The following is a 25085-nucleotide window of genomic DNA, read 5'->3' as shown; positions in this document are numbered from 1 at the left end:
GGGGAGAAGCAGTTTTCAAAATTGTCAAGCAAAATTTTCAAACAATACATTCAGCCTTTCTCATAAATAGGCCTGTCCAAAGTTGTTCAGAACACAATGATACTGAAGTCCTGCAAAGTTTGCAAACACCTGACTTACTAAGGCAGCACAGGACACAGGAAAGACAGGAGCAGCCCTAGAAGGTGGCCCTGAGGCACCTGAGGGATCTGGGAGTCAGTCCCTACTGTTCCCAGAGCACCCCAGCTGGGAAAACTTTGACGGAACTTGTGGTTTCTTCCACTGTGCTTCAAAAGGTCATCCTGCCTGTGCTTCTCACACCTGCAAGGTCACGTCATTGGGAGAATTCTCAAAAGTGACCTCCAGGAAAATGTGGGAAATTAATTTATTTTTTGACCAAGTTGCGTAATACAGAGTTATCAGTATACAGAAAGATCTGGGTTTTAGTAAAACATGTGAAATGCTCTGTCATGAAATTTGAACAATTAATCTGACTGGGCTAACACAAGAATAATTTGCTCACAGAGCCCAGTTTCAATGATGTATAACTATAACTGAATATAATTAAAACAAAACACATCAGGAAGAAGAGTCATGGAGGTTTAGGAAGAAAAATTTCTTTTGATTTAGATTTTAAACAGCAATTGACTCTGACAGTCTCATCTCCTTGAAAGTGAAAATACACCCAGGGGATGGGACGATGTGAGATTGACAGGTAGATTCTGATGAAAGGGCTGAGGGTTTCCAAAGAAAATGCTTAGTAGAAATGTGGAAAACAGCCACCTAGAGAGTGAAATGCAGGGGCTTCTGCAGTTCTTAAACAGCAAGGAGGGTGGGGAATGGATGTTAGTATGTTTGTTTTGCTGTATACACTGTAATGGTGGTAAGAGAATCATGTTCCCATGCTTGAAATCATCATACCAATGACAGATACACACTGTGCCCACCATCCAGGGTTTTCCAGATGCTCTGTGAATCACAACCATTCTCTTATAGAGAGGAAGTGCTCAAAAGAAGGCTGGCAGGCTTGCGCCCAGGGATTCCTCTTCTAGTTCCCTCGACTACTCAGAGAAGGGCCTGTGCTTAGAGATACCAGAGTCAGGGCCCAGAAAGGAGGCTGCCTAGGAGGACCAGATTGTGCTGCTCTTAAGGAGTTTAGCCGGAATGACTTTGAACTCAAGGCAGCAGAGCTCTCAGGGAGCTACTTCCATAACAGCTTTTGGCTTCTTCCACGGCCTTGAGAGTAGTGGCCCTCAACACTTTTTCCATGACACACACACACATCTGGCCATGATCATTTACACTGCACAGCCCCATGGGGCAATTTTCCACAGAGACTGTAAGTCCTTCTCTTTCTCACCCACTGAGAAATACATATCTGAAAGAAAAAGAATACAAATTACACTATAAAAGGGATAACTCTGAACGGACCCTACTTTTTCAAGTATGTGCAAACTTCAGTATATAACTATTAGCACACTCTGAGACCTCCAAGGTCACAATGGCCGAGAGGCTAACAAAGAGTAGGTTGTACTTCAGCCCTTCAGCCTTGGCCTCTTGGAACAGCATTTCTATCCTTACCCAGCTGTCTGGTGGTAAACTTTCATAACTCCAAGACAGGAGGGGGTGAGTACTTTAAGTTATAGGACCGAGTTCTACCAAGTGAGGAGGGAGTGGAAGAAAAAAGGAGCTGCCAAACACACATGCCAGCAATTTCATTATTTCATTAAGGACTAGCATGTCTTTTTCCCACTCTCCCTCTACTTCCCCCTTTTTCCCCTTCTAACCCTACCACCATGCACATAGGTTGGTCTAAATATGTATACACACAGCTGTGAATGCTTACACATGAGGTACAAACTCCACTAAGGAAAATGTCCTTCCCCACAGGGAGCTAAAGGAAAACATACATCTGGAGAAGATGCACAATGGAGCCTTCCGTGGGGCCACAGGGCCGAAAATCTTGTGAGTAGAGTGGTGCTGCCTCCCCTCCCTGCCCAGTGTACCCCAACAGGACTGCTTAGGGTGATCCCTCCACATCATCCCAAGCTGATACGTGAGACATCAGCCTCTACGCCTGAAAAGGCTGCTGTTGGAAAGACCAAGTGTATCACAGCTGCCATAATAAAGTACCCCAAACTGACAGGCTTAGACAAAAGAAATTCTGTCTTATGGTTCTGGAAGACAGATGTCCAAAATCAAGGTGTCAGCAGGGATTGGCTCCCTCTGAGGGCTGTGAAGGAAGCATCTATTCCAGGCCTCTCCTAGCTTGTGCTACTTCTTTCTGGTTGTGGCAGCATAACTCCAATCTTCACATGGTATTGTGTATGTGTGTGCATGTATGTGTGTGTGTATGTGTGTATCTCCAAATTGCCCCTTTTAATAAGAATAGCAGTCATATTGGATTACAGCCCACCATAATAACCTCATTTTAACTTCACTACCTCTGTAAAGACCCTATCTCCAAATAAGGTCTAAGGTACTGAGAACGTCAAGATATGAATTTGAGCAGGGGACAAAATTCAACCCGTAACACCAAATATGGGGGGTGGTAGCCTCATGTGTTGGCAAAGAGGCTGGCTACCCACCTGGAATCCATTCATGGGAATCTAAGACCAGAGATCTGGCTTGCCTCTGGCACTTGGCTGGACAGGGCTGAGGTGCTATCAGATTCTCTGAGGGTGCAAGGATTAGGACCAGGCTCTCTCAGTTAAAGAGGGTTTAAAGGATACATGGGAAATTGCTTCCAAGATGGCCGAATAGGAACAGCTCTGGTCTGTAGCCCCCAGTGAGATTGATGCAGAAGATGAGTGATTTCTGCATTTCCAACTGTGGTACCTGGTTCATCTCACTGGGACTGGCTGGACAGTGGGTGCAGCCCATAGAAAGCCAGCTGAAGCAGGGCGGGGCATCGCCTCACCCAGGAAGCACAAGGGGTCCAGGGAGTTCCCTTTCCTAGCCAAGGGAAGCTGTGAGAGACTGTACCTGGAGAAACGGTACGCTCCTGCCCAAATACTGTGCTTTTCCTACGGTCTTTGCAACCAGCAGACCAGGAGATTCCCTCCCATGCCTAGCTCAGTGGGTCCCATGCTCAGAGTCCAGCAAACTAAGATCCATTGGCTTGAAATTCTCGCTGCTAGTGCAGCAGACCTGAGATGCTGGAACTTGGTGGGGGAAGGGGCGTCCGCCATTGCTGAGGCTTGAGTAGGTGGTTTTATGCTCACAGTGTAAACAAAGCTGCCAGGAAGCTCGAACTGGGTGGAGCCCACTGCAGCTTAGCAAGGCTGACTGCCTCTCTAGATTCCACCTCTGTGGGCAGGGCATATCTGAACAAAGGCAGCAGCCACAGTCAGGGAATTATAGATAAAACCCTCATCTGTCTGGGACAGAGCACCTAGGGAAAGGGGCAGCTGTGGGCACAGCTTCTGCAGATTTAAACGTCCCTGCCTGACAGCTCTGAAGAGAGCAGTTGTTCTCCCAGCACAGTTCAAGCTCTGATAACAGACAGACTGCCTCCTCAAGTGGGTACCTGTGTAGCCTGACTGGGAGACACATCCCAGTAGTGGCCGACAGACACCTCATACAGGAGAGCTCTGGCCAGCATCTGGCAGGTGCCCCAATGGGACAAAGCTTCCAGAGGAAGGATCAGTCAGGAATATTTGCTGTTCTGCAGCCTCTGCTGGTGATACCTAGGCAAACAGGGTCTGGAGTGGACCTCCAAAAAACTCCAACAGATCTACAGCTGATGGGCCCGACTGTTAGAAGGAAAACTAACAAACAGAAAAGAATAGCATCGACATCAACAAAAAGGGCATCCACACCAAAACCCCATCCATAGCTCACCAGTATCAATGATCAAAGGTAGATAAAACCACAAAGATGGGGAGAAACCAGAGAGGGAAGGCTGAAAATTCCAAAACCCAGAACATCTCTTCTCCTCCAAAGGATCACAACTCCTCACCAACAAGGGAACAAAACTGGTCAGAGAATGAGTTTGATGAGTTGACAGAAGTAGGCTTCAGAAGGTGGGTAATAACAAACTTCTCCAAGCCAAAGGAACATGATCTAACCCATCACAAGGAAGCTAAAAACCTTGAAAAAAGGTTTGGCGAATGGCTAACAAGAATAACCAGCGTAGAAAAGAACATAAATGACCTGATGGACCTGAAAAACACAGCACGAGAACTTCGTGAAACATACACAAGCTTCAATACCCAATTTGATCAAGTGGAAGAAAGGATATCAGTCATTGAAGATCAAATTAATGAAATAAAGTGAGAAGACAAGATTTGAGAAAAACAGACTGAAAACAAACCAACAAAGCCTCCAAGAAATATGGGACTATGTTAAAAGACCATATCTATGTTTGATTGGTGTACCTGAAAGTGATGGGGAGAATGGAACCAAGTTAGAAAACACTCCTGGATATTATCCAAGAGAACTTCCCCAACTTAGCAAGGCAAGCCAACATTCAAATTCGAGACATAAAGACAACACCACAAAGATAATCCTCCAAAAGAGCCATCTCAAGACACATAATTGTCAGATTCACCAAGGGTGAAATGAAGGAAAAAATGTTAAGGGCAGCCAGAGAGAAAGGTCAGGTTACCAACAAAGGGAAGCCCATCAGACTAACAGCGGATCTCTCAGCAGAAACCCTACAAGCCAGAAGAGAGTGGGGGCCAATATTCACCATTCTTAAAGAAAAGAATTTTCAACCCAGAATTTCATAGCCAGCCAAATTAAGCTTCATAAGTGAAGGAGAAATAAAATCCTTTACAGACAAGCAAATGCTGAGAGATTTTGTCACCACCGGGCCTGCCTTACAAGACCTCTTGAAGGAAGCACTAAACATGGAAAGGAACAACCAGTACCAGTCACTGCAAAAACAAACCAAATTGTAAAGGCCATCGATGCTATGAAGAAACTGCATCAACTAATGGTCAAAATAACCAGCTAGCATCATAATGACAGAATCAAATTCACACATAACAATATTAATCTTAAATGTAAATGGGCTAAATGCCCCAATTAAAAGACACAGACTGGCAAATTGGAAAAAGAGAAAGACCCATTGGTGTGCTGTATTCAGGAGACCCATCTCACATGCAAAGACACATATAGGCTCAAAATAAAGGGCTGGAGGAAGATCTACCAAGCAAATGGAAAACAAAAAAAAGCAGGAGTTGCAATCCTAGTCTCTGATAAAAACAAACTTTAAACCAACAGAGATCAAAAGAGACAAAGAAGGCCATTACATAATGTTAAAGGGATCAATTCAATAAGAAGAGCTAACTATCCTAAATATATATGCACCCAGTACAGGAGCACCCAGATTCATAAAGCAAGTCCTTAAAGATCTACAAAGAGACTTAGACTCCCACACAATAATAATGGGAGACTTTAACATCCAACTACCAATACTGGGCAGAACAATGAGACAGAAAATTAACAAGGATATCCAGGACATGAACTCAGCTATGAACCAAGTGGACCTAATAAACATCTACAAAACTCTCCAACCCAAATCAACAGAATATACATTCTTCTCAGCACCACATCGCACTTATTCTAAAACTGACCACATAATTGGAAGTAAAACACTCCACAGCAAATGTAAAAGAACAGGAATCACAACAAACTGTCTCTCAGACCACACTGCAATCAAATTAGAACTCAGGATTAAGAAACTCACTCAAAACTGCACAACTACATAGAAACTGAACAACCTGCTCCTGAATGACTACTAGGTAAATAACAAAATGAAGGCAGCAATAAAGATGTTCTTTGAAACCAATGAGAACAAACACACAATGTACCAGAATCTCTGGGACACATTTAAAGAAGCATGTAGAGGGAAATTTATAGCACTAAATGCTCACAAGGAAAAGCAGGAATGATCTAAAATCGACACCCTAACATCACAACTAAAAGAACTAGAGAAGCAAGAGCAAACAAATTCAAAAGCTAACAGAAGACAAGAAATAACTAAGATGAGAGCAGAACTGAAGGAGATAGAGACACAAAAAACCCTTCAAAAAATCAATGAATCCAGGAGCTTGATTTTTGAAAAGATCAACAAAATACACTGCTAGCAAGACTAATAAAGAAGAAAAGAGAGAAGAATCAAAGAGACGCAATAAATAAATGATAAAGGGGATATCACCACTGATCCCACAGAAATACAAACTACCATCAGAGAATACTATAAACACCTCTAGACAAAAAAACTAGAAAATCCAGAAGAAATGGATAAATTCCTGGACACATACACCCTCCCAAGACTAAACTAGGAAGAAGTCGAATCTCTGAATAGACCAATAACAGGTCCTGAAATTGAGGCAGTAATTAATAGCCTACCAACCAAAAAAAGTCCAGGACCAGATGGATTCACAGCCGAATTCTACCAGAGGTACAAAGAGGGGCTGGTACCATTCCTTCTGAAACGATTCCAATCAATAGAAAGACAGGGAATCCTCCCTAACTCATTTTATGAGGCCAGCATCATCCTGATACCAAAGCCTGGCAGAGACACAACAAAAAAAGAGAATTTTAAACCAATACTCCTGATGAACATGGATGCAAAAATCCTCAATAAAATACTGGCAAACCAAATCCAGCAGCACATCAAAAAGCTTATCCACCACAATCACGTTGGCTTCATCCCTGGGATGCAAGGCTGGTTCAGCATACACAAATCAATAAATGTAATCCATCATGTAAACAGAACCGATGACAAAAACCACATGATTATCTCAATAAATGCAGAAAAGGCCTTCGACAAAATTCAGCAGCCCTTCATGCTAAAAACACTCAATAAACTAGGTATTTATGGAATGTACCTCAAAATAATAAGAGCTATTTATGACAAACCCATAGTGAATATCATACTGAATGGGCAAAAACTGGAAGCATTCCCTTTGAAAATCGGCAAAAGACAAGGATGCCCTCTTTCACCACTCCTATTCAACATAGTAATAGAAGTTCTGGCCAGGACAATCAGGCAAAAGAAAGAAAGAAAGGGTATTCAACTAGGAAGAGAGGAAGTCAAATTCTCTCTGTTTGCAGAAGACATGATTGTATATTTAGAAAACCCCATTGTCTCAGCCCAAAATCTCCTTAAGCTGATAAGTAACTTCAGCAAAGTCTCAGGATACAAAATCAATGTGCAAAAACCACAAGCATTCCTGTATACCAATAAGAAACAAACAGAGAGCCACATCATGCGTGAACTCCCATCCACAATTACTACAAAGAGAATAAAATACCTGGGAATCCAACTTACAAGGGATGTGAAGGACCTCTTCAAGGAGAACTACAAACCACTGCTCAACGAAATAAAAGAGGACACAAACAAATGGCATTCCCCACTTAATAAATGGTGTTGGGAAAACTGGCTAGCCATATGTAGAAAGCTGAAACTGGATCCCTTCCTTACACCTTATACAAAAATTAACTCACGATGGATTAACGACTTAAATGTAAGACCTAAAAACATAAAAACCCTAGAAGAAAATATAGGCAATACCATTCAGGACATAGGCATGGGCAAAGACTTCATGACTAAAATACCAAAAGCAATGGCAACAAAAGCCAAAATTGACAAACGGGATCTAGTTAAACTAAAGAGCTTCTGCGCAGCAAAAGAAACTATCAGCAGAGTGAACAGGCAACCTACAGAATGGGAGAAAATTTTTGCAATCTATCCATCTAACAAAGGGCTAATAGCCAGAATCTACAAAGAACTTAAACAAATTTACAAGAAAAAAAACAAACAACCCCATCAAAAAATGGGCAAAGGATATGAACAGACACTTCTCAAAAGAAGACATTTATGCAGCCAACAGACATATGAAGAAATGCTCATCATCACTGGTCATCAGAGAAATGCAAATCAAAACCACAATGAGATACCATCTCACACCAGTTAGAATGGCGATCATTATAAAGTCAGGAAACAACAGATGCTGGAGAGGATGTGGAGAAACAGGAAGGCTTTTACTCTGTTGGTGGGAGTGTAAATTAGTTTACCCATTGTGGTAGACGGTGTGGTAATTCCTCAAGGATCTAGAACTAGAAATACCATTTGACCCAGCAATCCCATTACTGGGTATATACCCAAAGGATTATAAATCATGCTACTATAAAGACACATGCACACGTATGTTTATTGCAGCACTATTCACAATAGCAAAGACTTGGAACCAACCCAAATGTCCATCAATAATAGACTGGATAAAGAAAATGTGGCACATATACACCATGGAATACTATGCAGCCATAAAAAAGGATGAGTTCATGTCCTTTACAGGGACATGGATGAAGCTGGAAACCATCATTCTCAGCAAACTATCACAAGGACACAAAACCAAACACTGCATGTTCTCACTCATAAGTGGGAGTTGATCAATGAGAACACATGGACACGGAGAGGAGAACGTCACACACCAAGGCCTGCTGGGGGGTGGAGGTGCTGGGGGAGGGATAGCATTAGGAGAAATACCTAATGTAAATTATTAGTTGATGGGTGCAGCAAACCAACATGGCACATGTATACCTATGTAACAAACCTGCATGTTGTGCACATGTACCCCAGAACTTAAAGTATTTTAAAAAAGAAAAAAAAAGGATACATGGGAAAGTTAGGAGAAATAGAACATTGAATCTGACAAAGCCTGAAACATCCAACATGAAACATCCAACATCCTGCAGAGAACTGAAGTTGCAGTCAGGTTTCAGGGATAAATGCAACAGTGTTCCAACTACCGTGCTGCTCTCACACAGGGCAACTGGTTATCCCATCACAGAAGTGGCAGTCCATGACACCACTAACCTACTCTAGCAGCTGTTATTTATCCAACAAACATTGATTGAACCTATCCTGTGTACCAGGCACCGTGGTGAACAGACTGTAGTAAGCAAAATAGCCCTGGTCCTTGCCCTTAACCAGATGACAGTCACATAAGGGAGACAACAACAAACAGGCAAAGCAATAAACAGGCTGTCATTTTACAATGAAAAAAGTTCTAGAAAAATGGTGAGCAGGGTAACCCAGTTCATTTGTTTGTTTATTTATCCATTTATTCACTACCTCTTATGAACCCATACTCTGCAGTAGTCACTGGATTAGGCATCAGAGAAATGGCAGAGAATAAGAAGAGATAAGCACTTCTGCCTTCATAGAATGGGGAAGACAGACAAGGATCATATAAGTAAATAAAATATGTAGTCATCCCAATGCTATCGGTTGTAGAGGAGAAAACTCATTTGGTTGTGGGGAAAGGAGTTCTGGAGGGGGGATTACTATTTTAAAGGGGATGGTGAGGGAAGACCATCCCGAAAAAGTGTCGTTTGAACGAACACCTAAAGGAAGTAAGAAAGCAAGTTATGTGATTATCTGCAGGAAAAGTGTTCTAGGAGGGGGAACAGCAAAAGCAAAGGCCTGAGACAGAATCTTGCCTTGTGTATTTGAAGAGCAGCAAGGAGGCCAATATGGCAGAGTGAGCAAAGAAGGGAATCATAGAATATAAGGGCAGAGACGTGGCAGAGAGCTGGATCATGGTGGGGCCTGTGGTCACTATATGGACTTTGTCTTTTCTTTAAGTGAGATGGGGAGGCTTTGGGGTTTTGAGCAAGGGAAGGAAATGAGCTGTCCTGGTTATTCTTCGTAATGTAGATCCTGCCAAGATCAACTCATGACTCTGTCTACTTTCTATTTCCACCAGTGTAAAATGCAAAGTCTGTCTATTTCCTAGCTCCTGTCCCTATCAGCCCCTCACTCTCTATTTCCTAACTCCTTCCTGCTATCAACTTTTGACTGTCTACTTCCTATTCCTGCCACTGTGGAGCCCTGACTGTGCTAGTTCCTAGCTCCCACTGTCAACCTCTGACTTCATCTATTTCCTAGCTCCTGCCACTGTCCAGTTCTCACTCTGTCTACTTCATAAGTCCTGCCACTATCGACCTCTGACTCTACTTCCTAACTCCCACCACTGAAATTCCTACATCTTTCTGTTTCCTAATTTCTGCCACTATCAATCCTAACTCCCTCTAATCTCCACTCAACCCTATAACTTCTGTTTACTTATGACTTCCACTACCTTGTGGCTCCTGCCCACTGCTTTCTCTGCTCTCAAATTCTGGCAACCTTATCCTAGGGGTCTTTTTCTATATGTATCATATGCAAAGCACACCAGACTCCGAATCTTGTAGGTTGACTGAATACTCTTCAGTTTAGCACATCCTGTAGGCAGAGCTGTTACAGCAAGCTGGCCATCTACTTGGTCACTAGGCAAACAAAGAAAGCTGCCTCTGGCTCAGGTGCAAAACACAACCAAGCCACTGTGTTCCCAAGGTCCCTGCATGACAGTATTGGCTTGAAGAGTTGCTTGGTTAGCTCCTTAGAAGTGACTGTGGGCACTACAGATCCCTACACTCCCATGTCCAAAACAGTAGCACTAGACTTAGGTCTCTTCCTTCCCAAGAGGTTGTTCTCATTATACCCCTAGGATTTGAATCGTATCTAAAAGCATCCACACCACCCTTACTCAAAAAGTATTTCTCAAACTAGTCTGTTACTAAGACTGAAAACCCACTATCAGAGGTTCACTCCCTTGTAATGAGGCCTTACCATTTCAAAGAACCTAATTTTAAATTTACTCACTCACAAGACAAACAAAAAAGCCACTAGATCTTCAAAGAGCTCAATCCCTAACATGGCTCAGATAAAAAACCCTATAAAGCAGAATGAGAACCCTGGTTACCTGAATCAATAGGGACACAAAAGCAGGAAAGTCTGAAGCCCCTGGGACAAATTTTGCTGCCTTAATTTTTCCACTGAGGTCCTATACCATCATCATTCCATGTCATCAAGTTCATCTTCCATCGGTCACCTATTGGTCCCCTCCCATGTGCTGAACACCAAGTTTCGGGGATGATTGCTGAGGGGAGCTGTGCTGCTACAAAAGTTTTGTGGGGCATCAGCAGCAGCCACTTAGAAGATGAGCAGAATTGTTTAATTCCCATTGACTCTTTTCTCCTAACACTTAATGTGTTTAGAATTTTCTTGGACATTGCCTCAAGTCTAGTAAAACCAAAGAGTTCAGGACCTTGTTGACAAAGCCTGACCTTTCCACACAGTTCGACTTGCAAGGTTGTGTTTGCTTGCTTTGAACAGATGAATCAAGTTTGCATTAGAGAACATGCATTCTGCTTCCTAGGTAGATGATGGCTAATGCCACATAGCAGCTCTTAATAAGGTAACCAGCCTATGCTTCATGAAAACCTCTCCTGCAGGGCTTAATCAATCAAAGACTGAGGCATTTGAAGCCCTGAATAATTTCCCCTGGGGTAGAGCACAAAAGCTGATGTAACTGCATGTGCTGGCTGTCGCATAAAGCAAGTGGTTATTTCACTTCTGCTAAGTGGAGAGAAGTAGAGGAAGAGAGAGGGTGGGGAAAAGGAGTTGGAAGAGTGGAGAGACAGAGAAATGCTAATAAATGTATGGGAGGTGCAAGGAGTTATACTTAACCTTGAAAAGAATAATGAGGCACACATGAGAAAAAATACAGAATTGCTTTTTTGAATTCAGATCTTAGTGAGTAATTGAAATGGAGAATTAAGGGGAAAGCAAGATGGAGAAGATTCCTCAGTGCCTATAATGATAATATTGTTGAGGGGAGGTTCCATCTCTGAATAAAATGTATAAAATAAATAAATAAAAAGCATTTCTCCCCTTTATTGTTCAGGGATATTTCTTCCACCAAATTGCAGGCCCTGCCGAGCTATGGCCTAGAGTCCATTCAGACGCTAATTGCCATGTCATCCTATTCTCTAAAAAAACTGCCATCGAGAGAAAAATTTGCCAATCTCCTGGAAGCCACGTTGACTTACCCCAGCCACTGCTGTGCTTTTAGAAACTTGCCAACAAAAGAGTAAGTAAAAAACAAAAGGTAAAGCCTACCCAAGCTGTGGCAGAAATTCAGATTTCAAAATAGTCAATGAGTAGACAGCTCCACTCCCCTTCACTCCCTGCCTTCTCGGCCAACTCCATAGACATGGGGTCACTTTCAAATAGATAAGGAGAAAACAAACTGTTCTGTTTCCTTGTGGAAACTGCTGCCAAATAGTTGATTCACCCTGAAGTTAGAAGACCTTTGTAGTCAATTCTGGGTATACTGAATTAGAGGCCATTTTAGCATTTGCAGAACGGAGTACAAAACTGGCATCTCAAAGGATTTGTTCTAATCCTTATCAGATAGCATCATTTTTTTAAGCGGAGGAAGAAGCTTCAGGATGGCAAAACTTACCTAAGTTTTAATCTTTAATTTAAAAATGGACACAAAACACTACAGAAGGTTTTCAAAACTATTTCTCTCCTAGTAGACAAGCATCTTCCATTTCAGAACAGAATTACAGCTAAAGATAAGCTTAGTATGGGAACAGAAAGGGAATGAGCTCCTGGATGATTTGCATCCAGTGGTCGGTATCGTACTGATTTCATTCATCCAGGGTCGGGGACATGGTGGCTGAATTTCATTCTTTCCTCAGAGCATTGTTTTCTGACTTTTTTTGACTGAGATGCATAGTAACAAATACTTTTGTATTGCAACCCAGTACATGTCACATATGTAACAGAAATAAAGCAGAGTGATACTTAACTTTTTAATATGTAATATGCTGATATTTTCTTGTTTACTCTATTTTATGCTTTTTTTAATTTTTAATGCCAGTCTTGATGCACTCTGTTGCTTTCATGACCCACCAATGGGTCACACAACTTACAGTTGGGACAACACTGCCCTAAAGCGTTATTATTGTAGCCTACGGAGATAGGCTCTATTCAGTTAATCAGATAAGGCACTAAGAGAGTGACACCAGATGCTACTGTCTTTGTTTGGAATCAACCAAAATGAATTATTTATAATCAACCAGTATGCATTATTTGCACCTTGCATATAGGAGGTTCAGCTCCACCTGAGGCTTTTGGGATAGCTGAGAAGATAAAACACTTGCTGTATTCAGAGAGTCATGCAGCATTAACTGAGCTTCAAAAACATTAACTGAGCACTCACTATGTTCCAAACACTGTGTGAAAGCCTGAAGGTACAAAGATAAGTCACAGACAGCTGTATGGGGGCAACACACAAGAGAGCCAATATTTAAGTCCAACACAGCAAATGTTATGACAGATCTGAGAACAGAACAGAGTGTTCTGAGAGCACTGAGGAAGAGTTTGTTAATGGTAGCAGGGATTATGGAAGGTTTCCTGAGGGAAGTGATTTAGGCTGAGTCTTGAAGAACAGGCAGGAGTTGTCTAGACAGAGTGAGAAAAAGCAGGCAAAGAAGATAGAATGGCTCATATGAAGACACAAAGTCAAGAGACAGTAGATGAAACTCTCTCAGAAAAAGTGAAACATGGACACATGAAGGAAGATGAAACCGAAGAGGAAGCCAAGGAGATGTGGGCCATGATGATCTGAGGGCCAGGCCCAGCTGTTTAGAGGATGGGGAGCCATGAAGACTTTTAAGCAAGATTACTCAAATTTGCTTTTATAAAATACCACTTTGCAGCAAGGAGGATGGTTTGGAGGTGAGCAAAACTGGTGAGACACCAGTTAGGAAAAGGATAGAGATATTGGTTTATGATAAAGTTGATTCTGGATACCCACATTTTGTGGCAAAGAAATCACATCCCTTCCTGAAATTACTAGCATGTGAAAATTTTAGTTCAGGGATTTTTATTCCAGTAGGTGAAAGAGACAAAATATTCCTGCAAGGAATATTGGAGAAGAATAATACATAGAAACGTCCAATTTGAATTGCCTCATTTCTCCTTCCTCATCAGTAAAGGTTGAGGCCCTCACAGCCTGCTCTCTTTTCCCATTTTTCTTTTTTTCTTGGCAAGGGTAGGGGGTGTTGGTTATTTTCATTTATTGACCTGACTAATGGGTACATAGCTGATCATTCTGTGAGAAATCATTGAGCTGTACATTCAGGTTTTACCTGCTTTCTGTGTTACAATTTAATTTGCTGATGTTTTACAAATTGCTATTACAATATAAGTCTATTTGAAACTTATGAAAAGGAAAATAGGCAAATGTCATATATCTTTTCTGGTTGTGGCCTTGTACCTCACTGCCCTCAGGGAACCTTGATCTGACTTCACCAAGTAGCCTTGTGGAATGAGCCCCTTCTGAGCCTGTCCTTTTCCATCATGCCCAAATTCTTAATGAATGCAGTTGATAAACCTTGTAATAATGTGTCAACAGCATGATACTTCTTGCATAGAATATGCATGAACTGTGTAGAAACAATGCATTGTCCCATCAGAGAAGATGCAAATTTCATTCTCTATAAAAACGAAGATTGACTGTCATGAGGATGCCATCAGGGCAGTGAATATGAGGAGAGAAGAAATAAGAGACAATCAAGGGCATTTGTAATTATGAAGAAACCACTGTTTTTTTTCTGTAGATCTCCTCTGTGGACAACCATTATTTTTTGATTCAACTTTTATTTTAGTTACAGGGGGTACATGTACCAGTTTGTTACATGAGTTTGTTACATGAGTATATTGCATCCAGGAAGTGAGCATAATACTCGATAGGTAGTTTTCAACCCATGCCTCCCTCCTTCCCTGCCCCCTCTAGTATTCTGCAACACCTGTTGTTCCCATGTTTCTGTTCATATGTCCCCAGTGTTTAGCTCCCTCTTATAAGTGAGAACATGCAGTATTTTGTTTTCTAATCCTGAATTAATTCACTTAAGATTATGGCTTCCAGCTCCATCCATGTTGCTGCAAAAGACATTATTTTTTATGGCTGCATAGAATTATATTGTATATATTAACCACATTTTCTTTTTTTTTTTTTTTTTTTTTTTTGAGACGGAGTCTCGCTCTGTCGCCCAGGCTAGAGTGCAGTGGTGCGATCTCCGCTCACTGCAAGCTCCGCCGCCTCCTGGGTTCACGCCATTATCCTGCCTCAGCCTCCCTAGAAGCTGGAACTACAGGTGCCCACCACCACGCCCGGCTAATTTTTTTGTATTTTTAGTAGAGACGGGGTTTCACCGTGTTCGTCAGGATGGTCTCGATCTCCTGACCTCGTGATCCGCCCGCCTCGGCCTCCCAAAGTGCTGGGATTATAGGCGTGAGCCACCGCGCCCGGCCTGTACCACATTTTCTTTATCCAGTCCAGGCACCCAGGTTGATTCCATGCCTTTGTTATTGTGAATAGCAAAGCAATGACCATACAAGTGCATGTGTCTTTTTGGTATAATGATCTATTTCATTGGGTATACACTGAGTAATGAGATTGCTGAGTTGAATAGTAGCTCTGTTTTAAGTTCTTTTAGAAACCTCCAAACTGATTTCTACAGTGGAAGAATTAATTTACACTCTCATCAACAGTGTATGAGCGTTCCCTTTTCTCAAACTGTAAAAATCCTAGAAGAAAACCTAGGAAATACCCTTCTTGACATCAGCCTTGGCAAAGAATTTTTAGCTAAGTCCTCAAAAGCAATTGCAACGAAAACAAAAATTGACGAGTGGGACCTAATTAAACTACAGAGCTTCTGCACAGCAAAAGAAACTATCAACAGAGTAAACAGACAACCTACAGGATGGGAAACAATACTCACAAACTATGCATTTGACAAAGGTCTAATATCCAGAATCTATAACAAACTTAAACAAATCAACAAGCACAAAAATAAATAACCCCATTAAAAAGTGGGCAAAGGGCATGAATAGAACAGCATTTTTTCATATGTTTGTTGGCTGCTTGTATGTCTTCTAAAGAAAAAATGCTCATCATCACTAATCATCAGAGAAATGCAAATCAAAACCACAATGAGAAAAACAACAGATGCTGGCAAGGCTGTGGAAGAAAAGGGAATGCTTATATCCTATTTCTTTACTCATTTGTATCTCCCTTAAATTTCATCCCTAGGTAAGTGCTCCCTCAGGTAAGAACAGGCCTCATTTTATTTTATTGGTATTTCTCCAATTTCCATAGGCTAAACTTCTTAGAGGGAAAGATGGAGGAGTACGGAGCACCCACATATGTTTCTGCACATAAGAAAAAATAACCTGAAATTCACATCATGATGTCAGGTCCGGCATCTTCAAATCCTTACAAAAAATAGGTGCCCAGTTATAATTCAAAACCATGAACACAGAATGATTATTTGTTAAGGCCAATGTGGAAAAGAGAGTGGTAAGGAGCAAACCTTAATATACCACAAAAGTAGCTTTTATAATCATTGAAAAATCCTTGATTCAATATGACAAATTTAAGTTTTTTCATCTCTAGTGCCCACACAAAATGTTTAGTATTCAGAAGCATTTTATCTAAGCTGGAAGCACTCTAATGACAATTCAGAAGCCTTTACTCTCTCCTCAGGAAGCATTTCAGTTAGGACAATGGTGCAGAACAAGATGCTGGTGTAATAGGTAAAGAATTTGCATGAACAAAGCATAAATAGATGCACAATCAGGTTTAGTTTGAAGACCAAAAGCTCAAATGCTTTTTTTAACCTCTTCTCTTTCAGACAGAATTTTTCACTTTCCATTTCTGAAAACTTTTCCAAACAATGTGAAAGCACAGTAAGGAAACTGAATAATAAAACATTGTAAGTATTTGCATGCAAGGAAACTCAGAAGTCATATCTTGTTCTGTGTGTACCTTATTATCAGCATCAATTTTTTCTTTTGATACAGTCTTGGTTGGGGAGCGGTTGCAAAGCATCTTTAAATAGTTTTAAAATGGGAATTTTTTCTTTGCAGTTGACATCAAGTTGATCAAGCATCTCTTTCAACTGTTTAAAAAACTATTTTAAAATGTTCCTTAATATTTATTCTAAAATTATATTAAAGCCTCCTCAAAAATTAAAACTTTGCAGGTATTTTGATGTCACCAAAGGCTGATATAACTGATAGCTTTATTTGTAAGAATTTCCCCTAGTCACATGGTCAACATTCCACAAAGATTAACTAATTGCAAACGTAGCTTAAAAGTAGCCACTTCCCTTAAAGGAGACTTAGGCTACCTCAACAACTATGCTCCTGGGCTTAAAATTAGTCTTCATGGTATCGCTAACATACACTGGATGGAAGCTACATTGCTGTTTTACTGACTAACTTTTAACACTTTTCTGCTATAAATGCTGGCTGCCTTGGCATTTCACTTATCTTCAACTGTAAAACAGCATGCCTCAGAAGAGAATCCCAGTGTCCCTATGGCACATTTACTAAGATTTAGATTTTATTATGCCCCCATGAGTCCCTCCAGACTACAAAACTAGAGGTCCCTCTGAGATACTTTGCCAATCTCTTTCTGAAATTTTCTCTTCTTTTCTTTTCCTATCAGTCTCCAAGTTAGACAAATGCTTCAGGGTGATGTGGTAGAATTACCCTGGACTTTGGGGTTCCATTCCAAGGATATGAATCCTTGGAAGTAACCTTCCTGTAACACTGAGTATCACTGGCAAAGTTTATCCTTTTTGAGACCTTTCTCCTCATCTGTAAGGAACAGCAGAAATACCATTTGGCTTTCAGAACCATGAGAATGAAGGAAGTTGCTAAGCAATGTGACAACACCAAGGGCAAATAAGTATTACTGTCTCCTTCTTTTCCTTTTCTCACAGTAGGTCTGGCACCCATATCCTCCAGTGGCCTTTTCTTCTCCCTTCCCACCATCTTACTCAGTATTCTATCAGTAACCTACGCAACTCTTTTGCAACCACATGACTTTATTCTTATCAACAAGAAAACATTTATGGGTATAGTTAATAATAGCACCAAGGAGTGGTTTGAGGGGAAGGAAGACTTTAAACCATCCTCCATATAATCCTCACTAGTCCTCACTGTAAACCTTCCCAAATGAGCATAAACAACCTTAAGTTTGCTATGCTATCACTGCTTTAAGACAAGTCCCTGATCTCTAGCATCTTCAAAACTAACCGAAACTAACATAAAATCTAAGTACAAAGAGCATTCTCCTTGTGAAAGCATTTTATGCTAAATCTCCTACCTCCTACCTCCCACCAGATAGCCATTCCTCAGTGCCTAGAGTTTAGAAATTCTGCAGCCAGCCACTAAGCCTTACCTATTCTCCCCAAGATAATGCATCCTTACCTCTCTGGCTGGCCCCATTGTCCTCCTAAAATTCCCATCTTTTCTCCTTTCTTTCTTGTGACTGGAGCAGCCTTACTACAGCTCTCCTTCCTCTGATTCAATATTATGAAGCCCATGTGAGTCCATTCATACTCCCTGTATATCCCCCAATACTAAAGACAGCTCCGTGCTGGGCTTTGTCAATAAGCATGATGCTGCCCTCAGGAGCCATCCCAGGACACAAACGTAAGTAACGGCAGGTGGGCATTTAGTCTGAAGACAAATCACCAGGGAGAAAAATTGCTAGACATATGCCCAGTAGGGCAAAAAAAAAGAAAGGACAAAGGACCAGACAGCAAGAGGAAGTGAGAAAACATGTTTGACCTCTTATTGATATAAATTTAATCAGAAATCATGGCAGAATTTTTAGAAGTTTTACAATAGTGCTTCTAAGAACTGAAGTAGTTTTGAAAAGGGGAAAGGAGTAAAGGAAATCAGGAACAGTTGGAACGTTTTCACCTAATTTAACAAAGGCTATTATTTTCTATGAATCATCCAGAGAGCTTACTTAAAATGCAAATTCCTGGGCTCTGCCTCTAGAGATTTTTTATTCGGGGTTTGGAAAGCCAGGAGTCTGCATTTTAACAAACACCCTGGTGATTCTGATGGAGCTGATTCAAGGACCACACTTTGAAAAACAATGAGAGTGAAGTTAGGGGAAAGGTCTCTGAGCTGTGGTTATGAAGACCTCATGCTGCTACTGTCACTATCCCCGAGAGACCTTGGACAAATCACTTACCTCCTTTAATCTTGGTTTCCTTACCAATAAAATGAAAGGATTCAATGAGATGGTCTTTAAAAACCTTATTTTTGAGACAGAATTTCGGTCTGTCACCCAGGCTCAAGTGCAGTGGCACAATCTCAGCTCACTGCAACCTCTGCTTCCTAGGTTCAAGCGATTCTCCTACCTCAATCTCCTAAGCAGGTGGGATTACAGGTGCATGCCACCATGCCCAGCTAATTTTTGTATTTTTAGTAGAGACAGGGTTTTGCCATGTTGGCCAGACTGGTCCAAACTCCTGACCTCAGGTGATCTGCCTGCCTGGGCCTCCCAAAGTGCTGGGATTACAGGCATGAGCCACCGCGCCTGGCCTTCAAACCTTTCTAATGCTAAGAAATTAATGATCTATTTTCTTTAATAGTTCTTTATAACCATCTTCTCCCTTTAAAGATTAAAAAATGGTAATTATATTTATGTCTATGAGACGAGGACAAACAAATGTGCTGGTTATAACAATATTTAATAATAAAACACGGGAGGTTCCTATGCGGTCTTCTGTACATAGCAGCAGCCCTTCTCTAGTTCCAAATTGGGCTCCACAATACTCAAACATATTTTCAGAGTCCCAGGTCACAGATTTTTTTCTTTTTTAAAATCTGTGTTCTTTCCCTTCAGTATTGTATTCTTCCAATTTATTATTTCCTCCACTCACTGAATTAGGTATGCACTTAAAATACAAAACATGAGAAGTTAGCTTTCAAAAGTAGAGAAAAATATCCTTTTAGTGTGTTAGAACCATAAGGTTCCTCATGTATTATACAAAAATGTATTATAAATACATATATGTAATGGCCTTGACAGAAAAAATATGCCCATTTCTCCAGTTCCTAAGATTGTATTAGCAGAAGATGGGTAAAAACAAAAATGTTTGTTGAGCCTACATGCATCATGCTATGTGCTCACTGTCCCTGTATCCTCTCAATTCCTTTCAGAGCTAGAATCATCCTGGTTTAGAATTATTCACTCTACAAACATTTACTGAATGAACACTCTGAGCCAAAACTGTGCTAGACACTGGGATTTCAGAAATGAGTAAAACCTAGTCCTCTGTTTTCAAGAAGTGAATAGACAATTAAAGAAGATAGACATGCATCATCACTTAATTGCAATATGTTTTGATAATTGCAATTGTACTAAGTTCAGCTCTGGCAGGATAAATAATACTTGGGGAGTATAATCAAGAAAGCCTTCATAGAAGAGCTTATCTTTACAGATGAGGAGGAATTCACCAGAGAGATGAGGAAAGGAAGAAAATTCTAGGCAGAAGTATGTACAAAGACAGAGGAGTGAAACAGTAGAACTTATTCAGAGAGCTACAAGTCATTTTATGTGACCAAAGAGAAGGTTGCCCAAGGGATCTGCAAGAGCTAATTTTAAGAATCCCTAATACTGATTGCTTCAAGAATTATTCTAAACATTCTACATGTATGAATGCATTCAATTCTTAACACGACTGTAACATAGAAGGTATGATTAGTATCCCTACTTGGCAAATAAAGAACTTGAGGCACACAGATATTAATTAACTCTCCTGGGATTACACAGCCTGTAAGAGCCGTGCTAGAACTGGGTCCTGGAAGTCTCGCTCCAGAGCCCATTCTCTGAATTCTGCAGCACTACTGCTTCTTAGAGATGAGGTTGGAGAGATAGGCAGAACCCAGACCAAGGAGGGCCTTGGAAGTCATCACAATGAGTTTGGATTTTATCTCATAGCCAATGAGAGCCTGGGGCAGGTTTGAGTTCAGTAAGTGAAATTAGTAACTTTGTATTTGGGAAAGGCCGTTCTAGAAGGAACATACAGAATGGACTAGGGAGAGGGCTAAAATTGGAGAAAGGATATCAGGAAGAAAACTAATTGCTCCATAAGAGAGGACAAAAACCCAGGCCGGGCACAGTGGCTCATGCCTGTAATGCCGAGGCAGGTGGATCACAAGGTCAGGAGATGGAGGCCATCCTGGCCAACATGGGGAAACCCTGTTTCTACTAAAAATGCAAAAAATTAGCTGGGGGTGGTGGTGTGTGCGTGTAGTCCCAGCTACTCGGGAGGCTGAGGCAGGGGAATCGTTTGAACCTGGGAGGCAGAGGTTGCAGTGAGCCGAGATTGTGCCACTGCACTCCAGCCTGGTGACAGACCCAGACTCCGTTTCAAAAAGAAAAAAAAAAAAAGAGAGAGAGAGAGAGCGGAAAAAACCCTAAACTCAGGAAGTATCAGTGGGGTTGGAAAGGAGTGGCAAAGGAAGGACTGTTATTTCACTAGGGACAAGGTACCTCTTAAGCCTCCCTCTGTCTTTGACTCATGCCCCTAAAGAGCAATGTTTTTACCATCTCTTCCTCTTGTTCACAACTATATTCTTCCTCTGCTCCTAAATTTCTAATAATCTATCCTTGGTTTCTATTTCTCGATTGGACTATTTGATTAGCCAGGGACTTAAATGCAAACAAGTCCACCAGTAGCAAATGACTTTCAATAACATGAGCCTTCCGTTTGTGTTCTACTACATACAAACAGCTTGGTAACAGTTTGGTTGGCAACTCAATGAGAGATAAATAGCTAAGAAAATGACAAGAAAGGATTATTTTAGATTTACCAAGCATACATTGTCTAAACTTGTTTTCAAAAGAAAATCATCCTTTGTAAACAGCTTCATTAACTTTTTGCATCAATGTTTTATATATATATATACACAACATATTTACATATATACACACGTGTATATGCATGTGTATATACATACATATATGTATATACATATATATGCATATATATGTATATATACATGCATATACACGTGTGTATATACATATATACACACATATGGGTATATATGTATGTATATATGCACACATATGTATATGTATGTATATATACACACATATGTGTATATATGTATGTATATATGTGTAAATATACATACATGTGTGTAGATATGTGTATATATAGTCTAATGGCTTTTCATTCCCTTCTTAAGGAACTCCTACATCAAATCAGAGTTCTCAAATAATTTAACAAACGTAAGGCTGAGGGTATTATGGATTTGTTTGCTTTTGTTTCTTTGGCTTTAAAGAAACATAATTCTTGAATTTTTTTAATACTCAGAGAAAATCTCTTACATCAGGCCAATAATTCTTCTTACAGTTATTCTGCCATGCTTGCTGAGAGTGAACTGAGTGGCTGGGACTATGAATATGGTTTCTGCTTACCCAAGACACCCCGATGTGCTCCTGAACCAGACGCTTTTAATCCCTGTGAAGATATTATGGGCTATGACTTCCTTAGGGTGCTGATTTGGCTGATTAATATTCTAGCCATCATGGGAAACATGACTGTTCTTTGTGTTCTCCTGACAAGTCGTTACAAACTTACAGTGCCTCGTTTTCTCATGTGCAATCTCTCCTTTGCAGACTTTTGCATGGGACTGTATCTGCTGCTCATAGCCTCAGTTGATTCCCAAACCAAGGGCCAGTACTATAACCATGCCATAGACTGGCAGACAGGGAGTGGGTGCAGCACTGCTGGCTTTTTCACTGTATTCGCAAGTGAACTTTCTGTCTACACCCTCACCGTCATCACTCTAGAAAGATGGCACACCATCACTTATGCTATTCACCTGGACCAAAAGCTGCGATTAAGACATGCCATTCTGATTATGCTTGGAGGATGGCTCTTTTCTTCTCTAATAGCTATGTTGCCCCTTGTGGGTGTCAGCAATTACATGAAGGTCAGTATATGTTTCCCCATGGATGTGGAAACCACTCTCTCACAAGTCTATATATTAACCATCCTGATTCTCAATGTGGTGGCCTTCATCATAATTTGTGCTTGCTACATTAAAATTTATTTTGCAGTTCAAAACCCAGAATTAATGGCTACCAACAAAGATACAAAGATTGCTAAGAAAATGGCAATCCTCATCTTCACCGATTTCACCTGCATGGCACCTATCTCTTTTTTTGCCATCTCAGCTGCCTTCAAAGTGCCTCTTATCACAGTAACCAACTCTAAAGTTTTACTGGTTCTTTTTTATCCCATCAATTCTTGTGCCAATCCATTTCTGTATGCAATATTCACTAAGACATTCCAAAGAGATTTCTTTCTGTTGCTGAGCAAATTTGGATGCTGTAAACATCGGGCTGAACTTTATCGAAGGAAGGATTTTTCAGCTTATACCTCCAACTGCAAAAATGGCTTCACTGGATCAAATAAGCCTTCTCAGTCCACCTTGAAGCTGTCCACATTGCACTGTCAAGGTACAGCTCTCCTAGACAAGACGTGCTACACAGAGTGTTAACTGTTACATCAGCAACTGCATTATCGAATTGTTTTTAAACCTGTAAAAAAAAAAATTACCTGTACCAGTAATTTTAACATAAAGGGTTGGATTTAGGAAATTATTTATTCTTAGGTACGTTGGGCAAGAGACCTCTACCTAGCAGACAGTGTAGTCTATGACCACTGCCATACTAAAAACTATTTGTCATTGATATAGGGCATCAATACCCAAGTTGGGAGCATTTAGAAACCTTTATAGAAATTTTGCCACAGTAATTTTATGAATCTATTAAAAAACTGAGGAGGTATTTTGCATAACTTTTTTGCATTTTTGTAATTTGTATGGCATTCTATAAAAATATTAGTTCATAACAGATCAGAAATTTAAAATAACTGGCCTTTTTCCTCAGGTAGTTTGAAAAACGCACTCTAGAGATGCACTCTCCAATCTGGTAGCCACTGGCCACATGTGGCTAAATTAAAATTAAATAAAATGAAAAGTGTAGTTTCTCAGTTGCACTAGCCACGTTTCAAGTTCTCAATAGCTACATGTGACTAGTGGTTACCATACTGGACAGCACAGACACAGAATATTTTCACCACCACAGAAAGTTCTATTTGTTCTATCATAGAGACTTTTATCTATCCCCTATCTGGATTCTACTTATTTATAATTTAAGGTAAACATCTAAAAGCACATTTCAGCCTATTTGCTTAGTGAAACATTAAGCTGTAGACTGTAAACTCCTCGTGAGTAGGAACCCTGTCTCAGTTCATTTTGTTTTCCTGCTTCCTACCTCAAGATCTTGGCAATGGTACACTACAAATGTGCTGAATTAGAATTACTCTGAAGTTATGAAACATATAATGAAAATAATTTTTTTCTAGAGCTTATATTTTTATTTGAATGAAATAAAATGTTAAAATATTTAAAAATAATTAAGTTTCATCTTTTCTATCCTTTGGAGAGTATAGGAAAATACATACAGTATTTGCTAAAAGATATTTTTACTTATTAGAATTGGTTCTTATAGGACAACAAAACTATGGTTTTAACTACAGTGTTTTTTGTATGCTCCTTTGACTTTTTTAAAGTAACTCTCATTGAAAGCTAATTCTATACCAAACATCTTGATAAATGTTATATAATTTAACCCATTTAATCTTCATAAAACTCTATGATGTAGATATTATTCACATTTTATAGGAGAGCAAAACCTACAATTTGTCAACGTTCTCAAAACAAATAAAAGATCCAACTAATAGAATTTAAACTCAAAGCTCTGATTCAGACCCCAGCCTCTTAATCACTGTATTTTACTGATTCCCATATTGGTAAAACAGTCATCTAAGAGTTTAATATGCATTCAAAGTTCCTTAAATTTTCCCCAACATTTTATGTTTTCAAATGTGCAGAAAAATTGAAAGAATTGTACAGTGAACACCCATACAGCACCACTTAGGTTCAACAATATTTTACCATATTAGCTTCATTACATATGTATGTAATTATCCATGATTTATCAATTCATCTTATTTTGGATACATTTCAGAGTAATTTGTAGACATCAGAACTTAGCCCTAAACATTTTAGCACTCTTACTACTAACCAAGATATTTATTTACATTTCTAGATAAAATTTACATAGAATGAAATGGACAAATCTTAAGCATGCCATTTAACGAGTTCTGAGAAATGCATACACCATGTGACCCAAAATTCTCTCAAGGCATAGTAATATAATATCATCACCCTCAGAAAGTTCCCTCATGCCCCTTCCCAGTTAATTCCTGACCCCCAGCCCCAGAGGGAAGGATGGTTTTTTATTTTTTCTCCCACCAATTAGTCTGTCTGTCCTAGA

At 40.2% G+C, this 25085-nt stretch overlaps 1 protein-coding gene across 1 annotated transcript in view; it reads left to right on the top strand.

Annotated features, from left to right (window-relative positions):
- LHCGR (luteinizing hormone/choriogonadotropin receptor) overlaps positions 1-24027 on the top strand; it is a 63190-nt gene extending 39163 nt beyond the window's left edge. Inside the window, exons 8-11 of the mRNA XM_007970686.3 lie at positions 1888-1962; positions 11745-11930; positions 16549-16629; positions 22090-24027. Coding sequence (XP_007968877.3) covers positions 1888-1962; positions 11745-11930; positions 16549-16629; positions 22090-23242 — 1495 coding nt within the window. The 3' untranslated portion in view covers positions 23243-24027. The remainder of the gene's footprint in view (positions 1-1887; positions 1963-11744; positions 11931-16548; positions 16630-22089) is intronic.
- Positions 24028-25085: the final 1058 nt, after the last annotated feature.

This window comes from Chlorocebus sabaeus, chromosome 14, assembly GCF_047675955.1.
Source record: "Chlorocebus sabaeus isolate Y175 chromosome 14, mChlSab1.0.hap1, whole genome shotgun sequence".
NCBI classification, from domain to species: domain Eukaryota; kingdom Metazoa; phylum Chordata; class Mammalia; order Primates; family Cercopithecidae; genus Chlorocebus; species Chlorocebus sabaeus.
The sequence above is the reverse complement of the archived record's forward strand: the minus strand, read 5'-3'. Positions and strand labels throughout refer to the sequence as shown.